This window comes from Coregonus lavaretus (assembly GCF_964263955.1).
Source record: "Coregonus lavaretus genome assembly, contig: HAP1_SCAFFOLD_1051, whole genome shotgun sequence".
NCBI classification, from domain to species: Eukaryota; Metazoa; Chordata; class Actinopteri; order Salmoniformes; family Salmonidae; genus Coregonus; species Coregonus lavaretus.
In genome coordinates, this window is record NW_028165187.1 from 95,605 (window position 1) to 120,000 (window position 24,396).

Genomic DNA, 24,396 nt, shown 5'->3' on the forward strand with positions numbered 1-24,396 from the left:
GAGTATTAACTCGACACAGCACAGCCCAGCCCAGCCCTGCCAGCCCAGCCCAGCCCAGCCCAGCCCAGCCCTGCCAGCCCAGCCCAGCCCTGCCCAGCCCTGCCCAGCCCTGCCCAGCCCTGCCCCAGCCCAGCCCAGCCCAGCCCAGCCCAGCCCTGCCCAGCCCTGCCCAGCACAGCACAGCCTGCCCAGCCCGTTCTCCAGCCTCCCCTCCCTAGAGCTGACTTGTCTGGCAGACCACGCTTTGTCTCCGCGTTGTCATCTTGTCATCTCAACAATGTACATCTTCGGGACACCAATTTTAGAACTCTTTGATGAACAGACTGAAAAGAACAAAGTTATGGGGGGAAAAACGCCTTTTGTGTCGGAGCTTTTAGATTCGTTTTCAATATTATTTAACAATGTGGAGATCCAGATAATTGATGATTAATATTGTCCGTCTGGGAAAAGAGAGCAATATCACCAGGATGCCCTTTTCACACCTTCTATGTTTTGTAGGAAAACTTCTGACTATCATGTGAGCAGGAAGACATAAAGGTAGCTGCCAAAATAAAGGAAACACCAACATGAAGCGTCTTGATAGGGCGCTGGGCAACCTTGAGCCAGAACAGCTTTAATGCACCTTTGCATATATTCTACAAGTGTCTGGAAAATCTATTTGGGGGGATGTGACACCATTCTTTCATGAGAAATTCCATCATTTGGTGTTTTGTTGATGGTGGTGAAAACGCTGTCTCGGCGCCTCTCCAGAATCTCCCAAAAGTGTTCAATTGGGTTGAGATTTGTTGACTGAGAAGGCCATGGCATACGGTTTACATCGTTTTCATACTCATCAAACCATTCAGTGACCACTCGTTCCCTGTGGATGGGGCATTGTCATCCTGGAAGAGACTAACTCCCATCAGGATAGAAATGATTCGACATAGGTTGAATGTGATCACTCACAACAGCTGTGTATTTATTGGCGTTTACCTTGCCCTCTAAGGCATGGATCATCAACTAGATTCAGCCGTGGGCCGATTTTTTCTTGAGCGGGTGGTCGGTGGGCCAGAACATAATTACAAGTAATTTGTAGACTGCGGTATTACTAGGGAATGCGTCAATTTGCGTGGGAATCCATGGGAACAAGATTTCCAAAATAAAAATCACTTACAGCTGATTTCCTGGTGTTTTTACCGTTTTTTAATGTAAAAAAAAATTATACCAATAAATTGAAAAAAAGGAAACTTGGGGGGGGGGGGGGGGGGGCAAATAAAACCACCAGTTGGGGAACCCTGCTCTAAAGGGTTGAGTGGACCTAAACCATGTCAGGAAAATGCACCCCACGCCACCACAGAGCCGCCAAAAACCCTCATCTACTCAACGTGTTTCCTTTATTTTGGCAGTTACCTGTAGATCTGAGTCCTATACAAGACCGTCATCGTTTAGAAAGACCATAGAATACACTATACCCCTAATGAAGAAAAGGCCTATATACCCGTTATCCTGCCGCAATTCTACAATCATACATAAAATAATTATATCCGCGGATGCCAAATTGATAGGAAATGTCTTGCATGCCTTCGTTCCCTCCTGACCTGGATACAGTTTATGGCGATCTGACCCTAACATTAATTCTAAGATGCAGTCTGATGTCAATTTTCATGGCACTATGTTTGAATTACTGGCGCAATCATCAGGTTTCTCTCTCTCTTTTTTATTCCACCCTCCCTCTCTCCTCTACCTCCCCCTTTCTCGCCTCCACCTCTCACTTCCTCGTGCATAAAGACTTTCCAGGTCTCTGTTTACCTTTGTTTAGATTTTTTTTTTTACATTCTCGTTTTCTTTATTATTTGAATTTTGTTTTAAATGTAAACGAGAGAGATATTATGGTTCCATGGTATAGCTTTTGTTATTGGTGCAATTCCTTGGCCCTTGGGTTTTGTTTGCTCTCTCAATATATTTTTCGTCTATTTAATTGCGGTAGCATATTTTTGGTGGTTTTGTGCTTTATGTAATAGCCTTTATTTCAGACATTATTCCAGTTTCCTATTTTACGCTAGTGCATTGTAGTAATTAGTCGGGTGCACAGATCAATGAGTTGCAATATATGTAATAGAATCCTAGAATCCCTCTGTCCCCTTATTGGCTATTTTCCTACAAAATACAATTTTGGAAATAGTATATAAGTTCAGTTGTTTACAACATAAATGATGAGCTATATCACCATATTGACTATAATGTATGTTTAGATATAGCCTGCATCACAAGTAAATCTGTGACAACTTTAGTCATGGGCTACACCGTAATTATACATTTATTCTCAACACATGCTATTAACAAATGTAAACTATTTCTTAACCCATCGTTCTTTTCTGTTGTATGTCTTAATATTTATTCCACGCTGTGACGAGCAATCAAACATTGAGAAACACATGAGAGCTTATTGAGATCCTCAGCCCTGCGAACATCCATCTGGTGAACAGGACGTGTCACGCCAGCGCATGTCCCATATAAAGGACTGATTGTGTTTTAGACAAACATTGGGCACAACATAAAGCCAGAGGTCAAGTCCTCTCTCAGTTCAAGTGTGCGTTGATTCACCTACAAGTCGACAGGGCAGGACTATGCTATGCCTTCTCCCAGTTTCAACAATTGTAATTGAGGGATGTAATGCAAGCAGCATTTCAAACCCCTTGTTATTATTATTTCCAACACTGTCTTCTCTCCACAATAGTCTGTGTATTTCCATCAAGCGATTCAGAGACTTATTCCCCCATGACGAACGTGGAAAAGTGCTTACAAACGCAATAATTTCGCCACAGTACTTTACTTTCCGTGGAATCCCCTTCAGGAGAATGTGCAGCTCGACAGACACTTCGACATTAGCCTGTTTTATCGCTCTGCTGCGGTAATATGGGTTATCGCTGCAAGGCTCTTCCCTGGATACCCATACCATACTTAATGAAACTTCAAAAGCCGACTAAAATCCACAAGAACAGTTTGATAATAGATCGCTATCAATTAATGCACATGAGATTCTTATAGCGTGTATTTATTTATAGCATGATGTTTTTTTTTTTTATTCCTACAAGAAGTTCAATTATTAGTAGAACAGAGAGCGAGCAGCGGATTAGAGGAGGAACAGTCGTGTTAATTGCGCTGCAGGTATAACGAGCAGGTTTAACCTGACTTCCCCCTCTTCTCTCTTCTCTCTATTGACTCGCGGTGGCTTGGTGAGTGACAGGTAGACCTGCTTCCTGCTTTCACACGTGCAAAAAATAGGCTTCTCCCTGCTGGCAGTCCAGGACCCTGGCTGGGCACGGGAAACAATTGATTTTAAGCATATAGTTAATTATGCTTAGAAATTAGACAGCCTCGCGCTACAGAAGGACATGGAGGTTATCGCCGCGTGATTTCCTGCCAGCTTTCACGCTCTCACACAGCACACAACCTTCCAGACATCCACGGGCTAATTCAGAAGTGTAAGATAGGCAATGTAAGGAGAGAAAAAAAAAGCCAAGTATGACTTACCTTGTCACCTTCCTTTAATGTTTACGACATATTGGCATGCAGTTTTGCTATACTTTACTACACCACATCATCTAAATCTATCAAGATATGTTTTATCTTTTTTTTGACTCTGAACAAATAAATAGGGCAAATCTCAAAGTATTCATCCATTCCTTGGACACACACACAGTATTATGGAAATAGCCCAAGCCTAAAGAATGTCACAGTGGTCGACGAAGCATTTCTTTATACTAAGAAACAAAATCGTATAGAATGATTTATTTTGATGAATTAACTCATGGAAGAGGCTAAAGCCTGTGAGATATTATGATGAATTAACTCATGGAAGAGGCTAAAGCCTGTGAGATATTATGATGAATTAACTCATGGAAGAGGCTAAAGCCTGTGAGATATTATGATGAATTAACTCATGGAAGAGGCTAAAGCCTGTGAGATATTATGATGAATTAACTCATGGAAGAGGCTAAAGCCTGTGAGATATTATGCAGATAAAGTGCATCTCATGTTTCAGTTGTCCTTACCAATACAATGTTGATGCGGTAGATATAACATGTCTTCAAGATACGGAAAGATGGGAAATCTGTCAAACGTTCTCCCATAATGTTAAAACAGATTCGGTAGACCGAAGTATAATTGTATTACCGACCAATCCATCCTTACCTCCGTTCTCGTCCAGTGTCGGTACATAACAAGAAAGCTTAATAAATAAAGGATGACTAACAAATGATGTTGTTTATTATTACTTAGGTTATTTTATATTATATTGTAAGTATATTGTAATTGTAATTATAAAAAATATATATGTTATTGTTGTTGATATTCATGTAATTATTATTGTTGTTGTTATAATCATTGTTATGACAATATTATGAATTTGTTTGTTTTATGTCGTATGTGATATTTATAATTAATTTATAATGAAAAAGGAAATACTCGCAGATTTTAAACAAGGACGGGATAGTTTTCCATAAAGCTCTGTACAATGACCCACAGTGACCTGACTAAAGGGAGATACACGCATGGCAATGTGGTTCATGTCCCAGATACGACGGGTAACACGCTTGATTATATTACCATACTTTACATTTATGGATTGCTATGTTACAATACTGTCAAATCAAAATGATTGACTGAGTAATAAACGAGACAGCTATATTATCTGATTATGGGGTAGGACTGCATATGGCGACCTTGAGGAGAATATGACAACCTGGGCACATTTGGGAATTTGGGAATTGCTCTGCCAAATAAACAGTGTTTCTGGGGATCGATTGTTGCAATGGGATCCATCCACCTGCAAATGGTTAGCAGGTGGCTGTTGACATTTAAGTCAAGGCCTCACATCCAGCAATCTACAGTTACAATAAGACAGTTCATTTCCTTTCCTTAATAGACAGCCAGAATGATGATTTTGTGCAACGGAATCTGTAAAATAAAACAATGTTGATTGTTTCAGTAACAAGCTTAGCCTTTACTCGTCAAAGGATTATGGAATGACGTGCATTTGCGTTGAAGGTAAATGTAATTCCATGGGTTGCTGAACGAAAACGTAAACATGGCTCGTAACTGAATAAGCCTGTATTGGCTACGGAATTATTTTGAACATGTATGTCATGACGTAGGCCTTGCTGACATACATGTTCAAAATAATTCCGTGGTTTGCATAAAAAAGCTTCGGGTCATCTATTCTGTTTTCTAGTCCTTCTCTCTCTACCAGGGGATAACGACATCCTACGGACAGACAGACAGACAGACAGACAGACAGACAGACAGACAGACAGACAGAACAGTGACAGCGATGGGCTGACATAAATATCATATGATAATGGTTAATAGGGCGTGATGTATCAAACTGAACTGTATGAAACTTAACAATACGTGTCAGAAAACAGGAACAAGTCAACGCCTTCATGATCATGTTCTCCAAGGACCAGCGAACATTTCATTCATTTGTGAGTTATGAATGTTTGACAAATATTATAGAGTATGTAAATATGAGAGGCATAATGTCTTTTCTGCGGGAGACAGAAGAAATGACCCAAAGTCTTCGGATGCTGCCAGGGTGATCACATGCATTATATTTCTGTTCAAACTGTGCTTCCAATACGAGCAACATCGTTCCACAGCTGACGTGTGAAACAGTGCAGATAAACCAATGGCTTAAAACAAAATGTTGGCAACATTTGCATCTTTTCATATTTTACATAATGTTTTGATGCATGATGACAAACTGTCTTTTTTTGTCGAGTTTATAACCTCGCTGGTACATTATGGTGTGCTAAACCAATGGGAAGATACCATTGAGGATATGGTCCATTTCCGATTTCTGTTTTTTAAAGCATGCGTCCTTAAAAAAAAATGCACATTTAGAAGATTCTGAAACGGTTTCATCATTCATTTATCATGGAGTTTCTATTTATTTCGTTAAACAAAAATGTAATTGACCAAACTTAAATCAAACGGGTCTATTTAAAGGGATGTTCATCCATTTTGTTTTCTTTTTGTCTCGTTTTTATTTGACCTGAGAGAGACATGTGCAGAGGTGTTGATAATAATAACATGTCACAGTATTCATTATTATTATTATTATTATTATTATTATTATTATTATTATTATTATTATTATTATTATTATTATTATTATTATTTTCCATTATTAATAATAATAATATTATTTAATTATCATTATTATTATCATTATTATTATCATTATTATTATCATTATTATTATCATTATTATTATCATTATTATTACTATTATTAATATTAGTAGTAGTGGTAGTATTAGTATTATTAGTAGTAGTATTATTAGTATTATTACTGTTGTTCATATTAGCTTCTTCACTGTTATATCCTGGTTCTGTCTCTAACACCAACCCTGGTTCTGTCTCTAACACCAACCCTGGTTCTGTCTCTAACCCTGGTTCTGTCTCTAACCCTAACCCTTGTTCTGTCTCTAACCCTGGTTCTGTCTCTAACACCAACCCTTGTTCTGTCTCTAACCCTAACCCTTGTTCTGTCTCTAACACTAACCCTGGTTCTGTCTCTAACCCTAACCCTGGTTCTGTCTCTAACCCTAACCCTGGTTCTGTCTCTAACCCTGGTTCTGTCTCTAACCCAAACCCTGGTTCTGTCTCTAACCCTGGTTCTGTCTCTAACCCAAACCCTGGTTCTGTCTCTAACCCTGGTTCTGTCTCTAACCCAAACCCTGGTTCTGTCTCTAACACTAACCCTGGTTCTGTCTCTAACCCTGGTTCTGTCTCTAACCCTAACCCTGGTTCTGTCTCTAACCCTGGTTCTGTCTCTAACCCAAACCCTGGTTCTGGCTCTAACCCTGGTTCTGTCTCTAACCCAAACCCTGGTTCTGTCTCTAACCCAAACCCTGGTTCTGTCTCTAACCCTAACCCTTGTTCTGTCTCTAACCCTAACCCAGGTTCTGTCTCTAACCCTAACCCTGGTTCTGTCTCTAACACTAACCCTGGTTCTGTCTCTAACCCTAACCCTGGTTCTGTCTCTAACACTAACCCTGGTTCTGTCTCTAACACTAACCCTGGTTCTGTCTCTAACCCTAACCCTGGTTCTGTCTCTAACCCTAACCCTGGTTCTGTCTCTAACACTAACCCTGGTTCTGTCTCTAACCCTAACCCTGGTTCTGTCTCTAACCCAAACCCTGGTTCTGTCTCTAACCCTGGTTCTGTCTCTAACCCTAACCCTGGTTCTGTCTCTAACCCTGGTTCTGTCTCTAACACTAACCCTGGTTCTGTCTCTAACCCTAACCCTGGTTCTGTCTCTAACCCTAACCCTGGTTCTGTCTCTAACCCTAACCCTGGTTCTGTCTCTAACCCAGGTTCTGTCTCTAACCCTAACCCTGGTTCTGTCTCTAACCCTAACCCTGGTTCTGTCTCTAACCCTAACCCTGGTTCTGTCTCTAACCCAGGTTCTGTCTCTAACCCTAACCCTGGTTCTGTCTCTAACCCTAACCCTTGTTCTGTCTCTAACACTAACCCTGGTTCTGTCTCTAACCCTAACCCTTGTTCTGTCTCTAACACTAACCCTGGTTCTGTCTCTAACCCTAACCCTTGTTCTGTCTCTAACCCAGGTTCTGTCTCTAACCCTAACCCTGGTTCTGTCTCTAACCCTAACCCTTGTTCTGTCTCTAACCCTAACCCTGGTTCTGTCTCTAACCCTAACCCTTGTTCTGTCTCTAACACTAACCCTGGTTCTGTCTCTAACCCTAACCCTTGTTCTGTCTCTAACACTAACCCTGGTTCTGTCTCTAACCCTGGTTCTGTCTCTAACCCTAACCCTGGTTTTGTCTCTAACCCTTGTTCTGTCTCTAACCCTGGTTCTGTCTCTAACACTAACCCTGGTTCTGTCTCTAACCCTGGTTCTGTCTCTAACCCTAACCCTGGTTCTGTCTCTAACCCAGGTTCTGTCTCTAACCCTAACCCTGGTTCTGTCTCTAACCCTAACCCTTGTTCTGTCTCTAACACTAACCCTGGTTCTGTCTCTAACCCTAACCCTGGTTCTGTCTCTAACCCTAACCCTTGTTCTGTCTCTAACACTAACCCTGGTTCTGTCTCTAACACCAACCCTGGTTCTGTCTCTAACCCTGGTTCTGTCTCTAACCCAAACCCTGGTTCTGTCTCTAACCCTAACCCTTGTTCTGTCTCTAACACTAACCCTGGTTCTGTCTCTAACACCAACCCTGGTTCTGTCTCTAACCCAGGTTCTGTCTCTAACCCTAACCCTGGTTCTGTCTCTAACACTAACCCTGGTTCTGTCTCTAACCCAGGTTCTGTCTCTAACCCTAACCCTGGTTCTGTCTCTAACCCAGGTTCTGTCTCTAACCCTAACCCTGGTTCTGTCTCTAACCCTAACCCTTGTTCTGTCTCTAACACTAACCCTGGTTCTGTCTCTAACCCTAACCCTTGTTCTGTCTCTAACCCTAACCCTTGTTCTGTCTCTAACCCTGGTTCTGTCTCTAACCCTAACCCTTGTTCTGTCTCTAACCCTAACCCTTGTTCTGTCTCTAACCCTTGTTCTGTCTCTAACCCTAACCCTTGTTCTGTCTCTAACCCTGGTTCTGTCTCTAACCCTAACCCTGGTTCTGTCTCTAACCCTAACCCTTGTTCTGTCTCTAACCCTTGTTCTGTCTCTAACCCTAACCCTGGTTCTGTCTCTAACCCTAACCCTTGTTCTGTCTCTAACCCTGGTTCTGTCTCTAACACTAACCCTGGTTCTGTCTCTAACCCTGGTTCTGTCTCTAACCCTAACCCTTGTTCTGTCTCTAATCCTGGTTCTGTCTCTAACCCTAACCCTGGTTCTGTCTCTAACACTAACCCTGGTTCTGTCTCTAACACTAACCCTGGTTCTGTCTCTAACCCTGGTTCTGTCTCTAACCCTAACCCTGGTTCTGTCTCTAACACTAACCCTGGTTCTGTCTCTAACCCTAACCCTGGTTCTGTCTCTAACCCTAACCCTTGTTCTGTCTCTAACACTAACCCTGGTTCTGTCTCTAACCCTAACCCTTGTTCTGTCTCTAACTCTAACCCTGGTTCTGTCTCTAACACCAACCCTTGTTCTGTCTCTAACCCTGGTTCTGTCTCTAACCCTAACCCTGGTTCTGTCTCTAACCCTAACCCTTGTTCTGTCTCTAACACTAACCCTGGTTCTGTCTCTAACCCTAACCCTTGTTCTGTCTCTAACTCTAACCCTGGTTCTGTCTCTAACACTAACCCTGGTTCTGTCTCTAACCCTAACCCTGGTTCTGTCTCTAACCCTAACCCTTGTTCTGTCTCTAACTCTAACCCTGGTTCTGTCTCTAACCCTTGTTCTGTCTCTAACACTAACCCTGGTTCTGTCTCTAACCCTAACCCTTGTTCTGTCTCTAACTCTAACCCTGGTTCTGTCTCTAACCCTAACCCTGGTTCTGTCTCTAACACTAACCCTGGTTCTGTCTCTAACCCTAACCCTGGTTCTGTCTCTAACCCTAACCCTGGTTCTGTCCCTAACCCTCGTCCACTTTTCATTATTACTAAAATCTCACCATCCAGGTTTTTCTTCCATTTGTTGTGTATCAATTAGGAGAATGGTAGTACTGAGGAATAGAGTCTGGCCAGAGAGAGAGGAGGCCACTTCATTCAGACAGGCTGGATGTCTAGTAGTGAGGAATAGAGTCTGGCCAGATAGAGAGGAGGCCTCTTCATTCAGACAGGCTGGATGTCTAGTAGTGAGGAATAGAGTCTGGCCAGATAGAGAGGAGGCCTCTTCATTCAGACAGGCTGGATGTCTAGTAGTGAGGAATAGAGTCTGGCCAGAGAGAGAGGAGGCCTACACTAGCCTATCCTGGGACTGTTTCTGGTTAGTCCATATAGCACCGTCCTGTAGCCTATCCTGGGACTGTTTCTGGTTAGTCCATATAGCACCGTCCTGTAGCCTATCCTGGGACTGTTTCTGGTTAGTCCATATAGCACCGTCCTGTAGCCTATCCTGGGACTGTTTCTGGTTAGTCCATATAGCACCGTCCTGTAGCCTATCCTGGGACTGTTTCTGGTTAGTCCATATAGCACCGTCCTGTAGCCTATCCTGGGACTGTTTCTGGTTAGTCCATATAGCACCGTCCTGTAGCCTATCCTGGGACTGTTTCTGGTTAGTCCATATAGCACCGTCCTGTAGCCTATCCTGGGACTGTTTCTGGTTAGTCCATATAGCACCGTCCTGTAGCCTATCCTGGGACTGTTTGTGGTTAGTCCATATAGCACCGTCCTGTAGCCTATCCTGGGACTGTTTCTGGTTAGTCCATATAGCACCGTCCTGTAGCCTATCCTGGGACTGTTTCTGGTTAGTCCATATAGCACCGTCCTGTAGCCTATCCTGGGACTGTTTCTGGTTAGGCCATATAGCACCGTCCTGTAGCCTATCCTGGGACTGTTTCTGGTTAGTCCATATAGCACCGTCCTGTAGCCTATCCTGGGACTGTTTCTGGTTAGTCCATATAGCACCGTCCTGTAGCCTATCCTGGGACTGTTTCTGGTTAGTCCATATAGCACCGTCCTGTAGCCTATCCTGGGACTGTTTCTGGTTAGGCCATATAGCACCGTCCTGTAGCCTATCCTGGGACTGTTTCTGGTTAGTCCATATAGCACCGTCCTGTAGCCTATCCTGGGACTGTTTCTGGTTAGTCCATATAGCACCGTCCTGTAGCCTATCCTGGGACTGTTTCTGGTTACTCACAGCAACACTATATGCTCCTGTCCATCACAGATGTCATTACAGAGGTCATCACAGAGGTCATTACAGAGGTCATCACAGAGGTCATTACAGAGGTAATCACAGAGTTCTACTCAGAGGTCATCACAGAGTATTTAGAGCTGAAAACTAGGTTCATGTGTTGACCATACAACTGTACTTGTTTCAGAAATATAAGGGGGGTTATTTATCACTGGTTTACATGGTAGAAGTTTCTGTTGACTTCAATAATAGAGACTCAAATTAGCCTTTTTAAACAATTGTTCTCTGCTGTTGTCTAACTTGACAGAAAGACAAGCAAGTAAGCACACACACACACACACATGCACACACGCACTCTCTCTCTCTCTCTCTCTCTCTCACACACACACACACACACACACACACACACCAGAATATGATTGTAGCAGTAACATTGTACAGTGGGGGTGGAGAGAGAGAATCAGAGAATGAGTCTAGTGATGATGAATTACATCGCAGATCTTCCTAATCGCCAAAGGGCACGTTCAAAAATTCATAATCATTTCTTCTGGATGATGTATGGCCCACTTATATGGATCTGATAACGTCTTGTGAATAGAGTTTCAATTATTATTCCATACTTTTCATTATTGTCATTATTGCATTTTGTTACACTATCCGTGGCTGCGGTTAGATTAATGAAGCAAGCCATGCATACTGTATATCTCCAGACACTGTGGTCCACTGCTCCGTTCTGATAGGCCTGTGTCATATTAGGTTTTAGAGATTATCGAAGAGCATGGCCCATATTAATGGCGAGGGGCTATATGGCCATTCTGGATAATTACGTTAGTTTTGTTTGCAGTCATGTCGTTATTTTCACTGATAGACCCCCGCCGACGATGTACATTAAAATAAAAGGTTGATGTGCTTTTCGGGTTAGGGGGGGGGGGGGGGGGGGGGGGGCGACCGGCGGTGTTTTTAATGTGGAAAGCAAATGTTGATTTATACGTGGTTTTGGAGATTGCCTTCACACTACCGATCGTCCGTTTTTATCAAGCTTTATTCTTTGTCACTTGATGAAGGCTGTATTTACTTGAAACGAGAGTGTCGGCTATAGTTTGACATTAATTGCCTTTCGTAAAAGCTTTTGGGATGTGCTGCATAGCGTATTTGACAGGGACATTCCGAGCTTACCTGAATTGTTTGTCAGGAAATCACTGCTGATTAAAGCCATAAGTGCAACCATTTGAAAAGGCAAATATAATAAATATACAATACTTTTTGTTTATTGGTGACTTTTGTTTGATAGTTATAGAAAGATCCTCTCAGAGACAGATATTTGTCGGGAAACATACAGAATGGGCTATGGTCATGTGTATGTGGAAAAATAGAACCTGCCACTCCCCACTTTATTGACACACACACACACACACACACACACACACACACACACACACACACACACACACACAGTATTATGAAAATAGCCCAAGCCTAAAGAATGTCACAGTGGTCGACTTATTATTGAAGCATTGCTTTATACTAAGAAACAAAATCTTATAGAATGATTTCTTTTGATGAATTAACTCATGGAAGAGGCTAAAGCCTGTGAGATATTATGATGAATTAACTCATGGAAGAGGCTAAAGCCTGTGAGATATTATGATGAATTAACTCATGGAAGAGGCTAAAGCCTGTGAGATATTATGATGAATTAACTCATGGAAGAGGCTAAAGCCTGTGAGATATTATGCAGATAAAGTGCATCTCATGTTTCAGTTGTCCTTACCAATACAATGTTGATGCGGTAGATATAACATGTCTTCAAGATACGGAAAGATGGGAAATCTGTCAAACGTTCTCCCATAATGTTAAAACAGATTCGGTAGACCGAAGTATAATTGTATTACCGACCAATCCATCCTTACCTCCGTTCTCGTCCAGTGTCGGTACATAACAAGAAAGCTTAATAAATAAAGGATGACTAACAAATGATGTTGTTTATTATTACTTAGGTTATTTTATATTATATTGTAAGTATATTGTAATTGTAATTATAAAAAATATATATGTTATTGTTGTTGATATTCATGTAATTATTATTGTTGTTGTTATAATCATTGTTATGACAATGTTATGAATTTGTGTGTTTGTTTTATGTCTTTATGTTTTATTTGTAAATAACTGACTCTGAAAAGTGAATGAACCAAAGTGTTAATCTTAAACCTTTATACGGATCAGCTAGGACAGCATACAGGCTGAAGAGAGAGCGGTGACGAGAATGAACACGATTTAACTGCTGAAATGGGTTTTTATAAAGCCACGGTACACAACATCATAAAGAGTCCCTTCCCCTTTGGACTGCATGGTGTAGTCTTTCTATAGTCCAAAAAGAAGGTTCTTATACTAAATAGGCGGTCCTTGTAGAAAACTATAGCAGCGAATTAGAGAGGGTAGTAGTGTGTGATCAAAGGCACGCGGAATAAGCACGGGTCGCCAGCCCCATTCATCCAGCTGCATAGAGTCTCAAGGCCAACAAGCGTATCTCTCTCTGAAAGGGAGTTCCCATTCAATGTGCAGGTGCGAAGCAGTGTTGCACATTCTGCCACATTATGCGAAGGTTGTTAGAGCTCTGTGCTCAGACGTACTAACTATGTGGGCTGATTCGCGTTGGAGGGAGTCCGCTCGTCCATGAAAGTAAAATAACTTCTCGCCTGAAACTGGGGGGGGGGAGGACGGACGGTGGTAATCCGAACACTTTAGGGAACGTTCATTCGACCCGCGTCATGAATCATCCTTGGCTTTGACTCGACTCTACCAAATTCACAACTCGTTGTAAATTTTATCCAGGAGTCGACTATATCGAATGGCTATATCTTTTTTTTTTTTTCTGCCACACGTTTGTTGTCAAAGTGAAAGAACGTATCGCAAGGGTGTAGTCTGAATTTAACCCTCCCTTTAAAAAGGTGATTATTAAAAGACTATTCATAATTAGACAAAGCATTTAATGGTTTGATAAACCAGTAGACTTGGATACACTAAAAACAAATTTCATACATGCAAACATTGTTTTTTTGTTAAACCATGACTTTGCAAGACATTACAAATTATATTCCACAATTCATTTCTTTTCTGGGAACCACTAATAATGTTTTACTGCAGATACTTGTATCCTACATTCACGTTTTCCATTTGTGAAGTGTCCTTTTTCTAATTGATATATTGACTTGTTTGGTATTGCACCTGTCTTTTGGTTTAGAATGTGAATTCCGGCCTGTCTGGTAACTACGACATGAAATGGAACGTTGAATGGGTTCCAGAGCTGCCCGCGCGCTAATCCCCCCATTAAAAGAGCTTTATTCAATAATGCAGGACAGTTTCCGGAAGTCGGATTACCGCCTCCATTATTTAGCAAAGAAATGATATTTCACACTCAAACGAGTCTTAGGAAGCTTTGATATGATGCTGAGAGGGCCAGGGACAAGAAAGTAAATGGATTAATCGTATTTTTTTGCGGCATTAGTCCCCAAATAATATAACATTTTTAGGTAGGCCTAATCGGCAATTAATGTTAATGTACTTTAACGAAAATTACCTCTCTAACATTGAATTAGGCTTCTTTCTCGTGTCATTTTAGGTCTTATTCACTGAACCATACTGTACATACTACCATGTTCCAGAGTTAAACTCAAATTTGTGTCATTTAGCAGACGCTCTTCCAAAGCCATTTACAGTTAGGCCTAGTGCATTCAACCTTAGAATACATTTCCAAACAGAGTGAAAATCAACAATATTTAAATATTCAGAACAAAAACTTAACCTGTGTGAGATTCTAATAGAAAATATCCTTCATGCGTTGATGAATGCTGGCATGTATGATGATTCGTAGAATCAGAGCCTTTATACATGCCTATGTCTCTGATTTGAGTACCCTTTGGTCGGGAAGATACAGAAGGTTCTACATGTTGATACTGCTGATGCTGTTGTCTTCTAGTACTACCACTGGTGGAATACAGGAGGCTCTAACCCAGCGGTGTCAAACTCAGTCCGTGGAGGGCCTAGTGTCTGCAGGTTTTTAGTTGTTCCTTTCAATGAAGCTCTAGAAAACCAGGTGTGGGGAGTTCCTTGCCAATTAATTACCTTAATTCATCAACGAAGTGAAAGGGAGGAGTGAAAACTCGCAGACCCTCCATGGAATGAGTAGGACTTTCACACACGCTGACACACACTCACGCATCCTACGGCTGGTGATAGGAAGAAACGGGGAATGGATCTAAATCCTGACCCCTTTGTGTCAAACACGGAAAGGAGAGTCAGTAGCATGTAACATCACACTGTCCAACCAGCCTTCCCCTTCACACTGTCCAACCAGCCTTCCACTTCACACTGTCCAACCAGCCTTCCAAACCAGCCTTCCCCTTCACACTGCCCAACCAGCCTTCCCCTTCACACTGTCCAACCAGCCTTCCCCTTCACACTGTCCAACCAGCCTTCCAAACCAGCCTTCCCCTTCACACTGCCCAACCAGCCTTCCCCTTCACACTGTCCAACCAGCCTTCCCCTTCACACTGTCCAACCAGCCTTCCCCTTCACACTGTCCAACCAGCCTTCCCCTTCACACTGTCCAACCAGCCTTCCCCTTCACACTGCCCAACCAGCCTTCCACTTCACGCTGTCCAACCAGCCTTCCCCTTCACACTGTCCAACCGGCCTTCCCCTTCACACTGTCCAACCGGCCTTCCCCTTCACACTGTCCAACCGGCCTTCCCCTTCACACTGTCCAACCGGCCTTCCCCTTCACACTGTCCAACCGGCCTTCCCCTTCACACTGTCCAACCGGCCTTCCCCTTCACACTGCCCAACCAGCCTTCCCCTTCACACTGTCCAACCGGCCTTCCCCTTCACACTGTCCAACCGGCCTTCCCCTTCACACTGCCCAACCAGCCTTCCCCTTCACACTGTCCAACCAGCCTTCCCCTTCACACTGTCCAACCAGCCTTCCCCTTCACACTGTCCAACTGGCCTTCCCCTTCACAGTGTCCAACCAGCCTTCCCCTTCACACTGCCCAACCAGCCTTCACCTTCACACTGTCCAACCGGCCTTCCCCTTCACACTGTCCAACCGGCCTTCCCCTTCACACTGCCCAACCAGCCTTCCAAACCAGCCTTCCCCATCAGGTTGCCCAACCAGCCTGCCCAACCAGCCTGCCCAACCAGCCTGCCCAACCAGCCTGTCCAACCAGCCTGTCCAACCAGCCTGCCCAACCAGCCTGCCCAACCAGCCTGCCCAACCAGACTGCCCAACCAGCCTGCCCAACCAGCCCAACTACAGTATGTTATACCCAACTACTATCATATCCTCATCTAGTCTTTGTCTGCATCCCAAATGGCACCTTAAACCCTCTGATGGTGCACTATTTTGTTTACCAGGGGTGTAGGGCTCTGGTCAAAAAGTAGTGCTTTATGTAGGGAATAGCGTGAAATTTGGGACGCACCCTTTTGGTTGATCATAGCCAGCTACTACCATATCCCCATGAAGCTGTACAGGCACTGAAAGTAAACTTCTGGTGAAAAATGGAACCCAGGGTGTCGCGGGCTCTTCATGCTATCTATAACAGCAGAGTTGCCTATAGTGGGGCCTGGGGGTGATCAATATGTCGTTGTAACCGCTGGTTATGCTCGGGGCTTCCCTAGTCTAATGTAATAACGGACATGTATGAGTTAGGTACATGCTTGCGGCTTCCCTAGTCTAATGTAATTACGGACATGTATGAGTTAGGTACATGCTTGTGGCTTCCCTAGTCTAATGTAATTACAGACATGTATGAGTTAGGTACATGCTTGCGGCTTCCCTGGACTAATGTAATAACAGACATGTATGAGTTAGGTACATGCTTGCGGATTCCCTAGTCTAATGTAATTACGGACATGTATGAGTTAGGTACATGCTTGCGGCTTCCCTAGTCTAATGTAATTACGGACATGTATGAGTTAGGTACATGCTTGCGGCTTCCCTAGTCTAATGTAATAACGGACATGTATGAGTTAGGTACATGCTTGCGGCTTCCCTAGTCAAATGTAAAAACGGACATGTATGAGTTAGGTACATGCTTGCGGCTTCCCTAGTCTAATGTAATTACAGACATGTATGAGTTAGGTACATGCTTGCGGCTTCCCTAGTCAAATGTAAAAACGGACATGTATGAGTTAGGTACATGCTTGCGGCTTCCCTAGTCTAATGTAATTACAGACATGTATGAGTTAGGTACATGCTTGCGGCTTCCCTAGTCTAATGTAATTACAGACATGTATGAGTTAGGTACATGCTTGCGGCTTCCCTAGTCTAATGTAATTACAGACATGTATGAGTTAGGTACATGCTTGCGGCTTCCCTAGTCTAATGTAATAATGGACATGTATGAGTTAGGTACATGCTTGCGGCTTCCCTAGTCTAATGTAATTACAGACATGTATGAGTTAGGTACATGCTTGCGGCTTCCCTAGTTTAATGTAATTACAGACATATATGAGTTAGGTACATGCTTGCGGCTTCCCTAGTCTAATGTAATTACAGACATGTATGAGTTAGGTACATGCTTGCGGCTTCCCTAGTCTAATGTAATAACGGACATGTATGAGTTAGGTACATGCTTGCGGCTTCCCTAGTCTAATGTAATAACGGACATGTATGAGTTAGGTACATGCTTGCGGCTTCCCTAGTCAAATGTAAAAACGGACATGTATGAGTTAGGTACATGCTTGCGGCTTCCCTAGTCTAATGTAATAACAGACATGTATGAGTTAGGTACATGCTTGCGGCTTCCCTAGTTTAATGTAATTACAGACATGTATGAGTTAGGTACATGCTTGCGGCTTCCCTAGTCTAATGTAATTACAGACATGTATGAGTTAGGTACATGCTTGCGGCTTCCCTGATCTAATGTAATTACAGACATGTATGAGTTAGGTACATGCTTGCGGCTTCCCTAGTTTAATGTAATTACAGACATGTATGAGTTAGGTACATGCTTGCGGCTTCCCTAGTCTAATGTAATAACAGACATGTATGAATTAGGTACAAGCTTGCGGCTTCCCTAGTCTAATGTAATAACGGACATGTATGAGTTAGGTACATGCTTGCAGCTTCCCTAGTCTAATGTAATTACAGACATGTATGAGTTAGGTACATGCTTGCGGCTTCCCTAGTCTAATGTAATAACGGACATGTATGAGTTAGGTACATGCTTGCAGCTTCCCTAGTCTAATGTAATTACAGACATGTATGAGTTAGGTACATGCTTGCGGCTTCCCTAGTCTAATGTAATTACAGACATGTATGAGTTAGGTACATGCTTGCAGCTTCCCTAGTCTAATGTAATTACAGACATGTATGAGTTAGGTACATGCTTGCGGATGAAAAAGGCAATACACTTTATTTTAATTCTACGATGCATTATAGTTTGTTCTCTCTCTTCCTCTCTCTCTCACTCTCTCTCTCTCTCTCTCTCTCTCTCACACACACACACAAACACACAGACACAGACACACACACTTGTACTCGCTTACACACTCCAAACATGCACGGTCAATGTTTTTTTTTTTTTTCTTGCAGTGCAGAAACTGTTTATTCTCACCTCTATAAGTTTTAATGTTGAATAATTATAGTTTATTTTATTTTTTTAATTTTATACAATTTTGTCAGCCCTTGTCTCCACTTTGACGGCTGGATCTAAAAGCGCTGGAAGGCGCAGCAGAGACGAGTCGAACACATCCGTGACAAAGAAGGCTTTCCGTGTCATCAGCGTCGTTTAGACTACATGGAAGAATCCCTCATATAATAAGTCCCGCTTCAAAGACTCCTCGCTTCAATTGAGACCGAACTATCTTTTACCCCATTCAGGCACAAGATCTGGTGCTATGGAGAGGACTCAACTGTTTGGTTATATTTTTTGTAGTGTTTATTATTTCTTCCTTTCGGTGGGGCACTTGGACAGAGTAAACGGCAACACAAGCACCAAAGGAACAAACTCTAAACGTGTCAGACAGTCGGGACTCCCGCCTTGCTCATTCCTCAGAATGGCTAATGTTTTACAGCGGGTTCTGCAGACTCTCAGCCTCTTTAAGACAAACATATGCCTCAGACCATAGTAAAAGCATTTATGTACATGTCTTAATTAGTGCATAACATTGCCCGGTGTATGTTTGACGTGATGGAATAAATTAAGACACAAACCCGTTGATAGGCTATTATTGTATTATGATTTTATTAATACGAGGAATTTGATAACAGTTTAATGTATTATTAAATACTATTACATTTTAGCTTGCCTAAACGTCCATGTGCACCACAATTAGCTCAGTCACATAGGAAAGGTTTTTACTAATAGACTACCTGTTCCAAACTTCACCTCTGTCGAGATATTGGCTTTCGACCATCTCTAAAAACACTGTTAGCATGGTTGTGCTTATTCCCCTCAATCCCGAACATGTAGCTATAACATACTCGTCTTGAAGAAAGCAGAACCCACTAACTACAGCCTCCGTTCACAGGACGCATCCAAGCAGCTATGCAATGCAAGTCTGTTATTGTGGGAATAAGTGCGTAACTCTATCCGCTTCTCTTTTGATAGTTGAAAAAATATAGCAAAAGAATATTTTATCCTTATATTGGATAGAAAGGCCATAGATGACCGTTTCCTACCCCATGGGCAGCAAATATTACATTCCTTTGAAGAGGCGTTGAAGTCCTCGGACTTGGCCCCATATTATTCGAGTTTGACTCGGCTATTGCTATAGAAATCTTAATTCGCCGTGAGGATTCATCGTCGTGAAGAAATGGCTCTTTGTGTTAAAAGATCTTTGAAGTCTGGATGAGAATATAGCCTTTCATCAAACGCTGCCCGCATCTGCCCTGCATAAAATCACACTTTATCTAAGAGAGAAATAGAGCCCGCACAAATAAGACATGGACATGACTAGAGAAGAACACACACACAAAAAAAAATATGGATTTTCTTTTAAAGAATTGCTTTGTAATTTTCCACTATTCAGGAGGCTCAGCGAATGCTAAATAAAACACCTATGAGAATGGCTTCTTTTCAATGTGTCTTTATGCGGATTTAAATGTTGAAATGGCTACACGTTGGCAAGAAGCTATAGTAGTAGAAATTACAGCTAAAAAAAATACATTAACGTCATTCAAACGAAACAAAAAATCTCCTACTGGAAAGTTAGGTCTAAAGTGCCTGCTGTGGGTAAAACATGTTTTGTTCCTTATGGGCTCTGCCTTATAGATGACACCTGAGAGTCACAAACGGCAATTAGGCTCGCTGTTGAATAGAGTGATAGAAAAGTCTCTGTACTTAAAATAAATAAAACTCCTTAAAAAAAAAAAAGACTAGTGTTATTCTGCTCTGCTGCGTTATAAATGTATACATGAATACTCTACACCGTGAGGTTGAAGGCGTTTTACATAACCTGTGATATATTGGTTAACAGTATACCCTGATAGCATATGCATTCAAATACATCCGTGATTTTATGTATATATCAATGTTAAAATGTAAAGGCCCAGAAAAGTAAAATAGCAATTTTATCATACACGATTTATTCAAAATACTGACAAATTACAAGGCAGTTGGTTACATATTTAGAGTGTCTGTTCTCGATAGGATAACATTTTCATAAAAATGCATTACTAACAAATATTGACGAGAATTACAAAATCACAAAATACCCCCACGTTGACCAAACATTTATGAATGTAATGTTGGTAATATCAAATAGACTATATGAAAACACTTAAATCAATAGACTTTCATCACAAATGGAGAAAATATGTCTGTATGAAACTCAAAACTTCTGAATTATTTAATTTATACAAATAAGAGCAGCAAACAATTAAAATAGCTGAAAGATCAAAGCTTACAAAATCACTGTCAACACTTACACATTGAATTTTTAGCAATTTACAAATGTACATGTATTTATTTTTCATATTGAAACACTTTGGTTCGATAATACAAAAATGTTCATGTCAAATTCAAAAAATAAATTAAAAAGATATTGAATTCAAACTCGATTTACAAAATAATACAACAACATACATGCGTACAATTAACCAGTACGAGAAAATTGAAAAAATTTACAAACAGAATACTTGGGGATATAAGAAAACGATCAGAAAACTGAAATTTGGCAGTTTCTTATTTGTCGATATTGAATTGTTTGGCCTTTAGAAAAAAGACCTTCTAGATATGTTCATTTGTTGAGTCCATGGGCATATTAGAAAATATCTTTGATATGTTTTTAATTATTTTAGAGGCCAATTTTGGTTAGAACGCGTCCCTTGGCTCTGGGTGCCTGTAGTGCGTCTCATCCCCCGGATCAGGGCTGGAGGAGCCGCTGGGGGGTGTCTGAGTGCCGCTGGCACCCGAACTATGACAGACGTACCACTCTCTTAAATTGGCGGGCTGGGACGAGGCTGCTGGTTCCGAGAGCGACGAGGCCCCTGGCTCTCGGCCTAAGTCCGATGATGGGGACACCAATGACGGGGTTGATGACTCGTAGCCAGAGCTCGGTGGTGGAGACTTGCAGTGCACTTTCATGTGTTTTCGGAGCGAGCTGGGGTGTGTGTAGGATTTGTCACAGCCTCTCACTTTGCAGTTGTAGGGCTTATCGCTGGTGTGCACGTGGGAGTGCTTCTTCCGGTCACTGCTGTTGGCGAAACGTCGGTCACAGCCGTCAAACTCACATTTGAAGGGTTTCTCACCTGAAATAAGGGAACATAAGTTAGGTGTTGGATTCAGAAAACCCAAAGGCATAAACCTGAACCGCTACTTTATTTTTGGTGGTGAAGCATGGACATATGTGAGGTGATTTATGGCAAATAAAACCATATTGGCCTATAGTGGATTGCATATTGCACTTGACTCAATGAACCAGCTGAGTTCCTTTAGGACAGCCCAATGAACCAGCTGAGTTCCTTTAGGACAGCCCAATGAACCAGCTGAGTTATTTTAGGACAGCCCAATGAACCAGCTGAGTTATTTTAGGACAGCCCAATAAACCAGCGGAGTTATTTTAGGACAGCCCAATGAACCAGCTGAGTTATTTTAGGACAGCCCAATGAACCAGCTGAGTTCCTTTAGGACAGCCCAACGAACCAGCTGAGTTATTTTAGGACAGCCCAATGAACCAGCTGAGTTCCTTTAGGACAGCCCAATGAACCAGCTGAGTTATTTTAGGACAGCCCAATGAACCAGCTGAGTTATTTTAGGACAGCCCAATGAACCAGCTGAGTTATTTTAGGACAGCCCATTAAACCAGCGGAGTTCCTTTAGGACAGCCCAATGAACCAGCTGAGTTATTTTAGGACAGCCCAATGAACCAGCTGAGTTATTTTAGGACAGCCCATTAAACCAGCGGAGTTCCTTTAGGACAGCCCAATGAACCAGCTGAGTTATTTTAGGATAGCCCAATGAACCAGCTGAGTTATTTTAGGACAGCCCGATGAACCAGCTGAGTTATTTTAGGACAGCCCAATAAACCAGCTGAGTTATTTTAGGACAGCCCAATGAACCAGCTGAGTTATTTTAGGACAGCCCAATAAACCAGCTGAGTTCCTTTAGGACAGCCCAACGAACCAGCTGAGTTATTTTAGGACAGCCCAATGAACCAGCTGAGTTATTTTAGGACAGCCCAATGAACCATCTGAGTTATTTTAGGACAGCCCAATGAACCAGCTGAGTTCCTTTAGGACAGCCCAATGAACCAGCTGAGTTCCTTTAGGACAGCCCAATGCATAATGCTGTTGTATGCAGTAGTTCAAAGTCTTACATTGAAGAAGAAGAAGAAGAAGAAGAAGAAGAAGAAGAAGAAGAAGAAGAAGATTATTGATGATCATTTGCAGGATTTGAATGGCTTGGATATGTTTTTCTTGAGTATGTCAAAGAAATAACCTGGCCTATATCAATAGTTATTACCATACTTTACATTTCCTTGTTTATATTGCACTGTAATGGAAAATTGTAATTTATAATGTACTTTTTGGTATTAGCAACAGTAAAAAAAAAAAAGTGTTACTGCAGCATACTGTAAATAGTGGTGGATTGTGGGAAAATTGCTGTATTTCGAATGGTAGGCCTACTGTAATTCCACCGCACAGAAAAAAAGTACCACACCCTATCCTTGGAGCGCCAAAAAACTTTTCACCACTAGTGAGTGCACGGTATTCAGCCGTGCCTTGTAAGACGCTACATTTGTTGCACACGTGACTGAGAATGTTGTATCAGTTTATAGTGGGGTTATAGTGCCCCATGACGTTTAAAATGTATAGGGGACAGATTGGAGTGGCAGCAATTCTTAAAACTGAAATGAGTGAGCACGTTGCCATGTCCTCCTGGTCTGTCATGTTATGTCTTCTTGGTCTGTGTTGCTCTGTGGTCACTGCCAGTTTGGAAGCCTTTGTTAAGGCCTCTAGAAGTGAAAGTGATATAAAACACCATATGTTCATTAATATAATGTAATGTGTGAACACTTTGCCTAGCAGCCAACCTGCTTGCACCAATCCCTTGTAATTACAGTACAATACTGTGAAATACAAACCCCTCCCCTCAATACATTTTAGTCATTCATTCATTCAGATTACAGAAGCATTCACTTTTTTTTTTTTTTTTTTTTACAGTGTAATAAAGTCAATTTTACAATATTGTACTGTGTGTCATTAAAAGCAGCACCTGATTTGATACTGTATTTATATTGTAAATATGGTATCAAAGCTAGTACTGTGTAATGAAAAACAGAATGTTACTCTCCAACAAGCCACAGCTTGATTCCTCTGTGTAGCCTAGACAGCATAACCTGGAAAACATAATGGTTGAATTAATTACTCTGAAATCATCCTATGCTGATCTCTCCAACGCAAGGCAACGTTGTCAGGCAGCTAGGCGCTTAGCTACAGAGAATATATAATTGCTCCAGTCTAATTACACATGCACGTTGAATATCAATTTGACCTTCAGCTGTTGGGCTGAGAGAGCAAATCAGGGATATTAGCGTAGTACAAGAACACGTCTCAGAACACATCCCAGGGGAAACCCAGCCATAACCACAGATCCCGGTAGGTTTTAAACATGATACCCTGGACCAGGGCCCTTGGGAGTCAACACACGCAGAAATAATTTAACAGATTTGTACTTAAGTAATGTGAGCAAATTATATGAATAATACATTTAGAGGACGAAATGAGGCAGCGGAGGCAAATTATTCATTCACCGTAAAGGAATCAGAGTCATATTATGTGCCGTTCTCTCACCAAGGCCCTAAGGAAGGCTTTTTATGTGGGTCAAAACTGCACTTTTGCCGAACCTCGCTGGCCCTTTAGATAGGCAGCAGCAAGCAGACTGGCGGTCATATTTGTTCTGGAAAAATGACTCTCTTCATGTCATTATCTCTGGTAAAATGAAACTAGAACGGTACTAAGCTACATTACATGTGTCCATCAGGTAAAACTGTAGGCAGGATGGATAAGAGGGTCATTATGGCTGCCCTGCCTGTTACGCTGCTATATGGCTCCTCCTCTTGTTCTGCTGCCCTGCCTGTTACGCTGCTATATGGCTCCTCCTCTTGTTCTGCTGCCCTGCCTGTTACGCTGCTATATGGCTCCTC

At 42.0% G+C, this 24,396-nt stretch overlaps 1 protein-coding gene across 1 annotated transcript in view; it reads right to left on the reverse strand.

Annotated features, from left to right (window-relative positions):
* Positions 1 to 21,062: 21,062 nt before the first annotated feature.
* LOC311116176 (zinc finger protein ZIC 4-like) overlaps positions 21,063 to 24,396 on the reverse strand; it is a gene marked incomplete at its 3' end in the record, with an annotated part of 11,185 nt that continues 7,851 nt past the window's right edge. Inside the window, exon 2 of the mRNA XM_084191298.1 lies at positions 21,063 to 21,499. Coding sequence (XP_084047424.1) covers positions 21,063 to 21,499 — 437 coding nt within the window. The remainder of the gene's footprint in view (positions 21,500 to 24,396) is intronic.